Raw genomic sequence first — 13,654 nt, 5'->3', positions numbered from 1 at the left:
CACTCAGTGACAGGCGGCTGTGTCTGCAGCTCCTCTGACTCAGGCTCACCCCTCGCCTGTTCTGAACACACCGCTGGCTCCTGACGGGCTTCAGGCTGCTCCAGGCCAGTGTCAGCCCCAGGCATCCTCTAGGACACCCATGTCCTGCATGCCCACCAACTGTGCTCCTCAAATCCTGGGCCAGTTTCCAAGCAATTAGCTTACAAGGTCAAAATGGTCAGCTAGGGAATTCTCTGGCGGGTCCAGTGGTTAGGACTCAGAGCTTCCAATGCCAGGGGCCCAGGCTCGATCCCTGGTCGGGGAACTAAGATCCCGCAAGCCACACAGCGCAGCCAAAAAAGAAAAAGGTCAGCTAGAGGCAGTCAGGTCACCAGGCAGTTTCCTCGAAGAGAGCCTAACACACAGTCAAATGCAGCGTGCCAGGCCCGCTCCTGGTCCCAAACGCCCCACGTGAGCCTGCCGGCTCCGGCCTGGTCCTCAAAACAGTCCTGCTCATGTCAGAGGAGGCAGGAACGGGGTGAGCAGGGCAATGGCCCCAGCATCCGACCTGCCCCCCTAAAGATGAATAAAAGCCCCCTCACTTTCTGTCTTGCAGGTTCTCCAGCAGCCTTTGGTGGCCCAGCATGGCCCACTGAGGGGAACCATGACTGGCTGGCTGACATGCGCCGCTGACCACCCACAGTCGTGTCTCACCAGCAGGTGACCCTCCTCTGGCCGCCCCCCACTCGCCTGCCCCGCCCAGGAAAGTGCCTGCACCGCCAGGGACATCATGTAGTAGGGCCGGCCGCGGCGCCCAGCGAGCTGCAATGGTTTTGTACACGACCCCCTTTCCCAACAGCTGTCTGTCTGCCCTGCACGCCGTGTCCTGGGCCCTCATCTTCCCATGCTACTGGCTGGCGGACCGGCTCCTGGCCTCCTTCATACCCACCACCTACGAGAAGCGCCAGCGGGCGGATGACCCGTGCTACCTCCAGCTGCTCTGCACCGTGCTCTTCACGCCCGTCTACCTGGCCCTCCTGGTCGCCTCGCTGCCCTTTGCGCTCCTTGGGTTCCTCCTCTGGTCCACCCTGCAGTCGGCCCGCCGGCCCTACGTCTACTCCCGGCTGGAGGATAAGGGCCCAGCCGGCGGGGCGGCCCTGCTCAGTGAATGGAAGGGTACGGGTCCTGGCAAAAGCTTCTGCTTCGCCACTGCCAACCTCTGCCTCCTCCCGGACTCGCTGGCCAGGCTCAACAACGTTTTCAACACCCAAGCCCGGGCCAAAGAAATCGGCCAGAGAATCCGCAACGGGGCCAGTAGGCCCCAGATCAAAATCTACATCGACTCACCCACCAACACCTCCATCAGCGCGGCCAGCTTCAGCAGCCTGGTGTCACCGCAGGGCAGTGATGGCGTGGCCCGGGCTGTCCCTGGGAGCATTAAGAGGACGGCCTCTGTGGAGTACAAGGGTGACGGTGGGCATCACCCTAGCGACGAGACCGCCAACGGCCTGGCCTCCGGGGACCCAGCCGACGGCGGCAGCCTTGAGGACGCCTGCATCGTGCGCATCGGTGGCGACGAGGGGGGCCGGCCCCCCGAAGCCGTCGACCCCCCCGCTGGGGGCCAGGCCGGGAACGGGGCTGGTGGGGGCCCACGGGGCCAGACGCCCAACCAGAGTCAGCGGGATGGGGACTCGGGGAGCCTGGGCAGCCCCTCGGCCTCCAGGGAGTCCCTGGTGAAGGCGCGGGCCGGGGCCGACGGCGGCGGTGGGGAGCCAGGCGCCAACAGCAAGCTCCCGTACAAGGCCTCGGTGGCAAAGAAGGCAGCCGTGCGCAGGAGGCGCCACCCGGACGAGGCTTTTGACCACGAGGTCTCAGCCTTCTTTCCCGCCAACCTGGACTTCCTGTGCCTGCAGGAGGTGTTTGACAAGCGGGCGGCCGCCAAGTTGAAAGACCAGCTGCACGGCTACTTCGAGTACATCCTCTATGACGTCGGGGTCTATGGCTGCCACGGCTGTTGCAGCTTCAAGTGTCTCAACAGCGGCCTCTTCTTTGCCAGCCGCTACCCCATCATGGACGTGGCCTATCACTGTTACCCCAATGGGCGGTCCTCCGACAGCCTGGCCTCGAAGGGAGCTCTGTATCTCAAGGTAGGAGGCCTCAGCCAGCAGGTCCCAGAGCCACGGGGGGAGGCAGGCTGCAGCCGGGATCCTCGCTCTCTTGGAGGGCAGGGGGCAGACAAGGCCTTTCATGGAGTGGAACCGGGGGGCCTCCAGCTCAGGGACAAGGGAAATAAGAATGCAGGGACAGGAGCCGAGGCTTCAGGCTGGGTGATCTCAGGCAAGTTCCTCAGATCTCTGAGCCACCATTTCCCCATCTGTAAAGCGGGGGCAACGTAGAGCCTACTCACAAGGTGGGGAGCGGCACAGGAGCGGCGAGGCCTGGGAGGTTCTCACGGTGCCGGTGGTGAAGGTGGTAGGCGGTGGAGGCAGGGAGCCCCTTCTCTGAATCATTGCAGACAAATGGCTGTAGGCTTGCAGGCAGGCCTCTCAGGCCCTGGCCGTTACCACAACCGCTCCCTCAGGCCACCAGCCTCACTGGCCAGGACGCCCTCTCCCTCCTGGCTGTCACGCAGCTGCCACACCAGGCCCTCTGCCCACCAGCCCGAGGCTTCACTTCCACAGTCACTAATTAAAGTGAATCATAATTATTTCTGCTAATTTGGGTGCAATTGGGGAGTTTTTAGACCATGGTAATTTGGTCATTACGCATTTATCTTCTTCTGAGCCTGACACGCTCAGCATGTTGACTTTCTGCTCCCCATCCAAAAGCTGCTCTTGGTGCTTCCAGAGTTTTCCGAAGCACCATTTGGCCAGCTGCTACAGAACAGGGCTTTCCGCCCCCAGAGGCAGCAGCTGCTTCGGGTGCGGATCTTCTCTGTATTCCCCTCAAGACTTCTCAGTTCTCCTAGAAGGAGTTCCGTGAACGGAGGGGGCTGGTGCGGCTACTGTGGAGGCCCAGTGTGGTGAGGCGCTCATGCCCAGGCCTCAGCTCTGACCGTGCTTGGCCTGTCCAGGGAAGTGCCACCTGTCAGTCAAGCTCCTGCCAGGAGCGGGGGCCCAGGTGGATGGTCCACACGGAGCCTGCGGGAGCCAGGGCCACACCCCAACGCCCACAACTCCCCTCCCATCGCTCAGGCCTCTTGTGTGGCTCAGCCGGCGCAGATCTGTGGTCCCTGGCTCTCCTGAGACGCTGAAATTGAAGGCACTCCTCTTACAGGAGACCGACCTCCCCATTTTGGCATATGGTTTGTCAGTGTTCTGTCTCAGCAGCCAGAGTGACCTTCTGGGGAAGGAGGGGACATGTCAGTTTGTGGGTGGGAGGGAACGCACCCTCTCCCTCGCGCCTGCCCTACTACAGACGGCTCAAAGGCCAGGGCCGCTTCAAGCCTTCCCCCAGGCCACACGCCCCCTCCTCCTCTCTTTCCTCAGCCTGGCACCCCAACTATCATGCCCACCAGGGTCACAAGTCTCCTTGGGACAGCCCCTCCGACGTGGGCTTCCCTCCCACCCCCTACCTCTCTGGCCGTTCCTTCCAGGATCCTTGTCGCCTGCCCATCCTTTAAATGCTGAAGAGCCCTCTACCTCCTGGATCTAAAACTAGTCTTCAGATATGTTTAATTTGGTCCACACCATTAAAAAATTTCTTGTGTTGGCCAACATTTAAGAATCAAGCAATTTCACATGAAACTCAGTTTGCAACTTCTCTCCCCACCTCGGCAGATCTGGCAGCACCAGGCCTGCTGCATTCTGTCCAGCTCTCAGCCTGAGCTGGGGGTTGGCAGCCCCCAGAGCAGGTGACCCCACTTGGCCAGCCCTCTTCATTTCCAAGCTGTTACCATGGCCAGCCGGCCCCAGGCACCTGCCCGGGGAAGTGGCTCCACAGCCTCCATCTCCGCACGTGCTGAGTACTCTCTTGCCCTGAGCCCAGTCAATCCACCCGGGCTCCCACTTTCACTTTCCAGATACCTCTGGGTCCACCCCGTATCTCCAGCTGCAAGATCACTGCCCAGGCCATCATTCCTCTGCATCCACCCAGATGTTTTGGGCTGTCCTCCCACTTCTAACCCGTCCTCCTCATGTCCCAAGTCTTGACTCCTTTTACCATCTTCCTGCTGCCTCAGGGAGAAGTCAGCCTTCACCTGGGCCCCTCCAAGCTCCCTGGGCTCTGCTCCAGCCGCACCCTGAGGGGCCTCCATGTGCCGATCCCCCTTGTCTTGGCTGCCCCACCTCAGTGGAGCTCTCCTCAGCGGCGTCCAGCACAAGCCAGCTTTCCCTCAGGGGTTCCTCAGCCCTGGCCCCAGGTGTCTTGCTGCCCGCCTCTCCCGTCAGACAGAACTCGAGAGCAGAGCTGTTGTGCCCGGCACAGCAGACCCAGCTCGTCTCTGTTGGCGAGAGTGTGCCTCTTTCTCTACGTGGAAGAGTGAAATAAGCGAGGTTTCGGGAGCCAGGCCAGCCCCGGAAGGGCCCAGGGGCTGGAAGTGTGCGAGCCTGGCTGCGCCCTTCCCCCGGGGCTCCCCGTCCAGCCCTGCCTACCCATTTACTCTGCAGAGCTTCTCATCCTCGAGGAAAGTGTGCTTTCCTGCCACCGAGACGCCCGGAGAAAGGAGGGAGGGAACGGACTGGCTTCTGCCTCGGGAGGGAGAGCGCCTGATTCTGGGCCCTGCTCTATTGACAGTCTGTCCACCAGGACTAACGGCACAACCTCTCAGAGTGACTGTTTGTTTTTTGCAAGAGAAACTCGAGCCTCTGAGGCTCCCGAGGACTCAAGCCGGGAGTCAGTAAGTCCCAGCACATGATAAAGTGGATCTTGGTGAGCTCACAGGACTGATGGAAGGAAGGGGGGGGGGGCGCTGACATACCTCGTGCTGCGTGTCTTCCCTCGGGGCGGGTTCTCCTCAGCAGCAGCGTGGAGGGGTGCCTCCCTGCACTTGTCTCCGTCCCCACCCAGGATTCAGCACAGGCAGGTGACATGAAGTGCTGAGCGAGTGAGGGGCTTATGCACTAAAAGCCTCAAATGGGCAGCTGCTGAAAAGCGTGGCTCAGTCACCAGGAGCTCAGAAAGCAGTGTAGAGCAGGGGGAGGAACTGGGCATGAGCCAAGAACGTCAGATTTGAGCATCAGATTTGAACCGGCCTCCGCCACCAGAGCCTCATGACCCCGGCCACCGATGGCGTAATTTTAGTATAATCCTCATAGTTGTTGTGAGGCTCTAGTAAGGCCGCATCTGTGAAGCGCTAGGCATGGTGCTCACAGCGTGAATATTATAGAGGAGGGAACAGACTCCTGGCCTGAGGATGCAGACAGCACCATCGTGTGGCCTCTGGGGGCACTGTGGTTTTAAAGCTGTGTTGTGTTTTTGCAACAGGGGGAACCAATGGTGTGTAATTTCCAAGGGATTCCAGGGTTGGGGGTACCATTGGGCCAAGGTCTGGGCCTGGAATATGGGCAAGAAGTGAATGGTGAACATATGAGCTTATAAACAGCCCCAAATCCAGGCCCATTATCAAGTAACCAGACATTCATCTGCCTGGGCACTGGAAAAGGAAAGATGTGCATCTATCCAGGCTGGGAAAGGGGATGAAGAGCTGTAGAAAGCTAAGGGTGTTTGATGACGAGAAAGACCTCATGGAGGAGAATAATACCAACCTGACTTCAGCAGCAGAAAGGATGGAAGCCTCCCGAGGCTCTCAGAGCGGAGGGCCCGTGATGAGTCCAGGCCACTGTTAGCTGGAGGACGGGCAGAGCTATGCTCAGCAGAGGCCAGGGGCACCCGCGCTGCTGCTGCATGCACCTCAGCCAAGAACTGGCCTCTACAGTCACCCTCCCTGGAGACTTCCCAAGGTCCAGGGTCTCATCATCATACGAAACCCAGTCTGAAATAGATTAGTGAAATATGGGGAAGACAGCTGAGGCTCAGATGGGAGGAAAGCCCAGAGAGGAAGAGGATGTGGATCCAACCAGAGGCCTCTGGGAAGGGCACCCGAGGACGGTCTGGGGAGCACGCCAGGAGGGACTCTCCTGTCACAGCCTCCAGCAGAGGGCCTGAGAACCCGCAGGCTGGGTGGCCAACCCTCCCCTCCCCTCCCCGACCACAGCCCGACAAGGGCTCAGGCTTGCACCAGGCTCACCACTGGGGGCCGAGTTGTCTGTGCTGTACAACTGAGATGCTCGTTTTCATTACGCCAACCCGTGGAAACAGTCTGCCAGGGTCACCTGCAATTGGGCAGGGAGTCAGGGAGGAGCCCTCGGCCCCACTCCACCTGCCAGGGACGCTGTCTCCAGTGAAGGAGGTGAGCAGGAGGCAAGGACCGAGGTTGGGGAGGGTACAGCGTGAAGAAGCCCCTGTGGAGGAAGGAGGACTGGGCTCAGGATGGAGGCCATGGGGTGCCTGGGGTCAGCTATGACATAGGTGCCATGGTGACACCGGCCACAGCTGTCATCCCAGATCTGGGGACTAACAGGGGACCACAATCAAAAAGCAGCTAAAATGACTGCTCATGAAGCCAGAGAGGCAGAGACTGGGAAGACAGAGCCGAAGGCAAGGTCCAAGGCCTCTCACAGTGGAGGAGGGTGGTGGGCTTTGTGGCTGCACCACATCCCAGAGGGGAGCCTGATTCAGACTTCACAGGGATGGGCTCCAAGCCATGATCAGGTCCAGGGTGTGACCAAGGGGAGGAGGAAAGAGCCACCAGGTAGGAGTGGACAAAGAACCAAGGGGCTGGCACTTGAGGGTCATCCACGTGGATCTTCTGGTCACCAGGAGACAGCAGGGGTGTGGGGAGCAATTTCTGCATCTCTCCTCCTGTAAAACCGTGCCTGAATTGTCGGTGGCACTCACCATGCCACAGGCTGGTACTTCTTCATGCATCTGCCTCCCACACTGAAGCAGAAACTCCTAGAAGCAGGACATGTGCTGTTCTTCCCGGGGCCCCAGTCTAGCCAGGAGTCGACAGAGCTGGGCTTCTGAGGGTTTGACCTGGCTGGGGGCAGGAGTCGCCAGTGTCCCCTTGTGCTCAGAGCAGTAACTCATAACTCATAGGCCTCATCACCAACACCTCGCTTCCTCCCCTACAGGTGCAGGTAGGAAATACACCTCACGACCAAAGAATTGTCGGGTACATCTCCTGCACACACCTGCACGCCCTGCCAGGTAGGGTCCAGGGGCCCGAGCTTCAGCGGGTGGGGAATGTCCCCTCAGAGGGTTGGGACTGGCCCGGCTGGGGCCTGGCAGCAGCTTCATCATCTCTCTGTGGTTCTGCCGCACAGAGGACAGTGACATCCGGTGTGAGCAGCTGAACATGCTTCAGGACTGGCTGGCTGATTTCCGAAAATCTACCTCCTCGTCCAGCGCAGCCAACCCCGAGGAGCTGGTGGCGTTTGACGTCGTCTGCGGAGATTTTAACTTTGACAACTGCTCCTCTGGTGAGGCGTGCTCCTCACCATTAGGGTCGGCCACTCGGGGAGGCGTGGGCTCCAGTCACAGCTGGAAAGACCGGGGTTAGGCAGCTCAAATAACTTCTTGCTCCTCCAGAGCGTGGGGGTGGGACATTTAGCAAGACTATGATTTCTCTGCCCCCGAGAGATCCTAGAATAAGAGCCCTTTCTCTCCCTAAATAGCTCAGAGGCCACCTTGCTGGAGACAAAGAGATGCCCCACAGATGAACCTCTGGCAGGGAAGGCTGGGAGCCTCTGAAACCCAGACTAATGGGGTTAGCTAATGATACTCACCAAGTCTGTATTCAGCTCTTACTTTGCACCAGGCACAATTTTTTTTTTTTTTTTAAAACATTTATTTATTTGGCTGTGCCGGGTCTTAGTTGCGGCACGCGGGATCTTTGTTGCTGCGTGCAGGATCTTTTTTTTAGTTGTGGCATGCAGGATCTAGTTCTCTGATCCGGGATTGAACCTGGGCCCCCTGCATTGGGAGCGTGGAGTCTTAACCACTGGACCACCAGGAAAGTCCCACCAGGCACAATTCTGATGGCTGTTAGAGGGGGCATTCTCAAGGACACAGAAACCCAGTGACAGATGAACCACAGATCCATCTGTCTGGGGACACAGACCCCACCCAGAGGCAGTTACCTGAGGGACAGGGACCTGGTGACTCTGGTCAGACCGGAGCCAGGGGCAGGTGGCCCTCCAGGACAGGCCAGACGCCCGGAGCCCCTCAGCACTCCCTCCCTCCCTGCACAGACGACAAGCTGGAGCAGCAGCACCCCCTGTTTACACGTTACAAGGACCCCTGCCGCCTGGGGCCTGGGGAGGAGAAGCCGTGGGCAATCGGTGAGCCGGGGCTGGGCACGGACTCTGGGGCGGGAGGGGAGGGGGGACGGGGGCAGGGGAGGGGCACTGCCAAGGCCTGATACCCCACGGGCTTCCCGGAGAGACCTGCCCCCAAGACCCCACTGCTGGGGGGAGGGGGGGCACTCAGCTGCCCAGCCCACAGAAGCCCTGGCCTACCCCTCCTGCCCCAGGGAGGCAGCCCTCCTTGAGGCTGGCTGGGCCCTTCCCGCAATGACCACTCTCACCTCCTTGTCCCCAGGTACCCTATTGGACAAGGACGGTCTCTACGACGAGGAAGTGTGCACCCCTGACAATCTGCAAAAGTAAGCACCCAGCACCCATGCTGCCATGGTCAGGCAGGGTAGGCAGATCCAGGCAGCTCCCAGGTCTGGGACGAGCACCAACCCAGAAACAGGTGTGGAGAGATGGGCTCTGCGGGCAGACAAGAGCGCACAGCCCCATGGGATGACGCCTGTGAGAGCCTCAGGGATGCAAGCTGGGGGTGGGCAGACGCTGTGGTGGACCTCACGCCCCAGGGGTATCCTTACCAAGAAGAAGCCTCCGAGTAGGCCTGGGGCCTCAAGGTGGTGTTTCCTACACCAGCACCCAGAGTCCGGGTCCACTCTACCAGAGCTTGGCCTGCCCTGAGCCCCAGCCTGCCTTGGGCACAGGAAAAAGGACCAGAATCTCCCAGGGCGAGGCCGAGCGCTGCAGAGACCCCTGTCGAAGAGCCTTGGGGAAGAGCCTTGGGGCTGGCGTCTGCTGCAGGAGCGCGGCAGCTGGTAGCCACCCATTAGGCAAATAAAAACACGAACAGAGATAAGACAAGCCAGTCCTTTTCAAAGTAGAGACAGTTCCATCCCAGCCAAACTGCATTCTTGAACCCGAGACTTCCAAAAAGGACACAGTTGAGAGGCCAGCAGCAGAGCCAATTTATAATTCACAGCCCGAGACTGCACAGAGCCACGGCAATGGCTCCTTGCAGCTAATTTGAGCCAATTAATTAGATTATAGACTTAAATTTGAAACATCATCCTATGCCTAGAAAATTATCTTTTTATGAGATGATGATTTAAAAATGACTATCAGTAACTCTTACATCACTGATGCTGGAATTAATTATCAAAGGCCAAGGACAGTAATGGATTACATTTCTGAGATATAATGATGTTCTGCATGTCATTAGTGTTATTTATCTCAAGGCTGATAAAGACCCTGCAGAAATCCATGTTTGCTGGCTGTGCCTGTCCAGGTGCCCTGTCCATTTGTCCAGGCATTAGCCGGGCAGGCAGGCCTGTGTAGTGCCTCTCGGTGGCTGCACCTCTCACTCCCAACATTGGCCTGCAACTGCCCACTGAGATGGGGTGTTCCTTGAAGGCTCCTTCCCACTGATATTCAGGCTCTGGAGGAAACCTGGCAGGAAGCAGATGGCAGTCGAGGAGCCAGAAGACCCAGCCTCAGGGCGTAACATTCCACCTGAGCGCCCTGCCCTCCCTGTAGATCCTTGACCAACACATACGCATTCCTATCAGTTTCCTTCCACTGAGAAATGGGGCGACAGCCGCATCCTACCTTGTTCCTTTCTTGACACACCTTGTCCCCAAAGTGTTCTGGGGCCACAGTCATCATTCTTGTGTTAGAGGGGACAATGGAGGCTCAGAGGTTTGATGGCACAGCCACTCAGGGACAGACCGACACAGCAGTCCAGTCCTGGGATGGGGTCTGGTTGCTCTCCTGGCTCCCCTGGCCCCCTGCTGACCTGAAACAAGAGTCATGGGAGGCCTGGGGACTTCCAGAAGAGGAGGGTCCCTGAGGCTCACTGCAAAGATCAAGTTCCCCACAACAGGACACTCTTAGCTCAGAGCAGAACCCATCCTGGAGAGGGGCTGGGCAGTTCTGTCCCCAGCTTGGTCACTGGGGCTCTGGGTGGTGCCAACGTTCTGGTTCAGAAAGGGAAAGCGAGTGCTGCCAGCCCACGGTGGACACGGGACACTCCCAGGCAGATTCTGGAGTGGCCCAGGTCGGTCAGGAACTCACAGGCTCGGGTGTGGTCTCTGTCCATCCCAGTCCCTTTTGGGGCTCACAGGGAAGACAGATCTTAAATGCAGGGGTTTGGTCTGACTTGTGGGCAGAACGTGGCTCCACATTCAGGACCTGGACCGCAGCGGGGGCGGGGCTCACCTTGCCTTCCTGTGCCTTCTGTGTGAGCAGGGTCCTGGAGAGCGAGGAAGGTCGTCGCGAGTACCTCGCTTTCCCCACCAGCAAGAGCCCCGGGGGAGGCCAGAAGGGACGCAAAGAGCTGCTGAAGGGCAACGGCAGGCGCATTGACTACATGCTGCACGGGGAGGAGGGGCTGTGCCCAGACTGGAAGGCCGTGAGTCTGGGCTGGGCTGGGCTGGGCTGGGCTGGGCAGGGCAGCCAGGCCGTGTCTGCAGATAGGGGACCCTAGCCCTGCACCCCTTGGCAGCACTGAGCTCTCCTCTGGAAATGGGACGTGCCCATCCAGGAGGCCTTTGGGGCCCATGGATCCTCCCACCCCTCTGCCTTCAGGAAGGTCCGGGCCAGGCCTCTCCATTACAGGATGCCCTTTGGGTCTAACTGGGATGTTTCTCCTCCCCCCCGCCCAGGAGGTGGAAGAATTCAGTTTCATCACCCAGCTGTCGGGCCTGACAGACCACCTCCCGGTGGCCATGCGGCTGATGGTGTCTGCGGGGGAGGAGGAGGCATAAACGAGCCAAGTCATCACGAGCAGCAGGGCCTCTGCCAGCCCTCTGAGCCGCAGTCCCTCCCTGGCCATGTCCCCTCCAGCAAGCACCACCCGTGCTGGGGGAGGGGGGCAGGGGCCTGGGAGAGCTGCAGCCAGTCCTGGGTGAGCTGGAACCAGCGCTGCCCAGCACCTCTGGGCACTCGCCATGGACAGGAGTCAGGCTGGCCTTGGGAGTCCTGGCTGCCCAACCAGTGCCATTCTTTCAAATCGTTATTTTCTACAAATCTACAGCACAACCTAGTTTGTAACCCGTGGGTTAGTACGAGAACCGGGTTTCTGTACTCTTTATATCTCTTCTCAAGCTTCGTCCAGGGTTCATTATTTTTGTCTGCTGCCATGTTGTCTCGCATGCCTGCACCCTCGCATGCACGCTGCCCGCATGCCACGTGCCACGCTGTAGCCACAGACCCCTCACTCAGGCCTCACCCAAGGCCAAACTCCAAACACAATCAGAACCAGCCAAAGAAGCATTCCTGGACACACGGCCGCCGGCTCGCCACCTCCAGCCTGGACAGCTCACGAGCAGGGACCGTGAGGGCTGTGTCCAGTTACCAGCGAGCCCGGGCTCTTCCCCAGGGTCTTGCATTCAAGGGCGATTACATTTTAAAAAGAAAATCAAAAAAGTTAAGAACAAAAACAACCCTTCACTTTAAAGGGTCTGCAAGCCACGAGGGAGAACGCTGCTCTTCCTGAGACAGGCATAGCAGAGCCTGGAGCCTCCCCTGGAGACTCCAATCTGGGCAATGAAGCCACAGACAGGAATCCAAGGAAAGAGCATCACTTTTTTACAGGAAAAAGGGAAACTCATGGCATTAGGGGGGAGGGGGACTTCTGGTTTTGAAAATGACAGATTTGTAGCTTCTCTTCTGTCAAAACCAACACATCCTCTTTCTGCCTGATCCTGTCTCCCCTCCGGACACCCTTCTGGTTTGGGACCAATCTTCCTGGGGACTGTCCCCATCCACGTGCTGGCTGAGCTCAGGAACCGTCCACCTGCCTCTGGGTGGGGCTGAGGCTCTGTCCTCCCAGGCCCATCCTCAACAGCAACCCGATCCGGGGGCCCTGGACAAAGGGGCTGGAAGCCAAGGCACAGAGCAGCCTGTCCCCTCACCAGCGTGCAGGCTGGGGGTGGCAAGGCCAATGGCCACTGCTCGCCCCAGGCAGGGAGTGGTACTGGCTGGCATCCACTCTGCCACCATGTGACCAGGGCCAGCCCCGGGCACATGCGCACAGCATGGCAGAGTCTGCAAGTGAAGCCCACAGCTCCTCTTCCCACGGCAGCACTGCCTCTGCCCACCTGCCTTTTTAAACTCACCTGGGGACGCCCCCCAGAGTCACGCAGGGAGGGTTTTGTCTGCTTCCAGGTGCGAGGCCCCTTCGACTCTGGGAGCTGTTACTGACAACTCCCAATGGTCTCCCCTCCTCACAGCGCCCCAACCAATGTGCACGCCTGGCTCGAGGCCAGTTCTGCCCAACGAGGCTGGGGACACACCGGGACCATGCTGCCAGGAGCCTCCTGGTGCCTATAAGCTGACGCTGTGCCTTGTCACCCACTGAGCTGCAAGAGGGACCAAGAGGGGGCCAAGGCCAGAGGCCAGGCCTGCGCTGGAGTAAGACACTCCTGAGAGCCACACTCACGGTGGCACTGGTTGGTCTGCATGCCCCTGGCTGGGGCAGCAGCTGAGCTGAGGGCCTCACTGCCTGGAGCACTTCGCTGGCCAGGCCCCCAGTCCCACCCCTCAAGTCAAGACAGGAGGGGCTGCTCACCATCTAGGGTGTAGTCCTCCTTGGGCTCTCTGCTGCACCCCTCCTCCAAGGCTGTGGCTCTCGGGGCCCTGGCTAGGCTTCACTGGGTCAGGGGCCTCCAATCCCAGGAGCAGCCAGGAATCTGCTCACAGGTGGAGCTCAACGGGGCAGATGTGATGCCTAGATGTCTGGGCCTGAGCCGAGGCCCCTAGGCTGCGGGTCAGCTGTGTGCCCAGGACAACAGCGGAAGCAGGGCCAGGGCTCCTGAAGCAGAGCGACTCCAGCACAGCTTCCATCCTTCAGAAGGGCCGCCTGCCTCCCAGGGCAGCTGGTGGGGAGCCAAGGCACAGGGGGCCATGCTTCTCTCCCTACTCACAGGGCAGCCTTAGGCAAGTCATACCTCCCTGTGCCTCAGTCATTTCCTGTCCTAACAAGGTCACCTCTGCCCAGCCTGCCTAGTGTCCAGAGCAGAACTGGCCTGGCTCCCCGCTCCCCTCGCACCGCCCTCTGGCAGGGCCTCAGCGCTGAGGCCGCCATCGCCCAGCCACGAGTTTCATCAAGCCTGTGCACCCCCGGGGCTATGTACAAGCCAGACTTTTCCATTTCGATTTTTAAAAAAGAAAGAAAAGAAACATCTCAGATGTTTCTGTGGCATCTAGGCCTGGGAAGGACAGACCAGGGGTCACCCAAATCCCCAAGGCCCCGCACCTGCCCCGGGCCCAGCCTCCTCCAGAGGAGGCAGGAGGCAGGGGTCAACTTCGGAAGAAAACGGTCATTTCCTTTGTCCAGACCACCTTGAGTTTTAAGTATGGATATTAAT

The 13,654-nt window shown here is 59.4% G+C and overlaps 1 protein-coding gene across 2 annotated transcripts in view; it reads left to right on the top strand.

Annotated features, from left to right (window-relative positions):
- The window catches only part of SMPD3 (sphingomyelin phosphodiesterase 3), an 82,112-nt gene extending 68,458 nt beyond the window's left edge, over positions 1 to 13,654 (top strand). For both annotated transcript variants that reach the window (XM_059905110.1, XM_059905111.1), the window contains 7 exons: positions 596 to 2,126; positions 7,113 to 7,188; positions 7,305 to 7,460; positions 8,232 to 8,321; positions 8,581 to 8,644; positions 10,533 to 10,695; positions 10,949 to 13,654. In XM_059905110.1, the coding sequence (XP_059761093.1) occupies positions 807 to 2,126; positions 7,113 to 7,188; positions 7,305 to 7,460; positions 8,232 to 8,321; positions 8,581 to 8,644; positions 10,533 to 10,695; positions 10,949 to 11,050 (1,971 nt within the window). In that variant the 5' untranslated portion in view covers positions 596 to 806 and the 3' untranslated portion in view covers positions 11,051 to 13,654. The remainder of the gene's footprint in view (positions 1 to 595; positions 2,127 to 7,112; positions 7,189 to 7,304; positions 7,461 to 8,231; positions 8,322 to 8,580; positions 8,645 to 10,532; positions 10,696 to 10,948) is intronic.

The sequence above is a fragment of the Balaenoptera ricei genome, chromosome 19 (assembly GCF_028023285.1).
Source record: "Balaenoptera ricei isolate mBalRic1 chromosome 19, mBalRic1.hap2, whole genome shotgun sequence".
Taxonomy (NCBI): Eukaryota; Metazoa; Chordata; class Mammalia; order Artiodactyla; family Balaenopteridae; genus Balaenoptera; species Balaenoptera ricei.
Note: the sequence above shows the minus strand (reverse complement) of the source record. Positions and strands in the feature narration are given on the sequence as shown.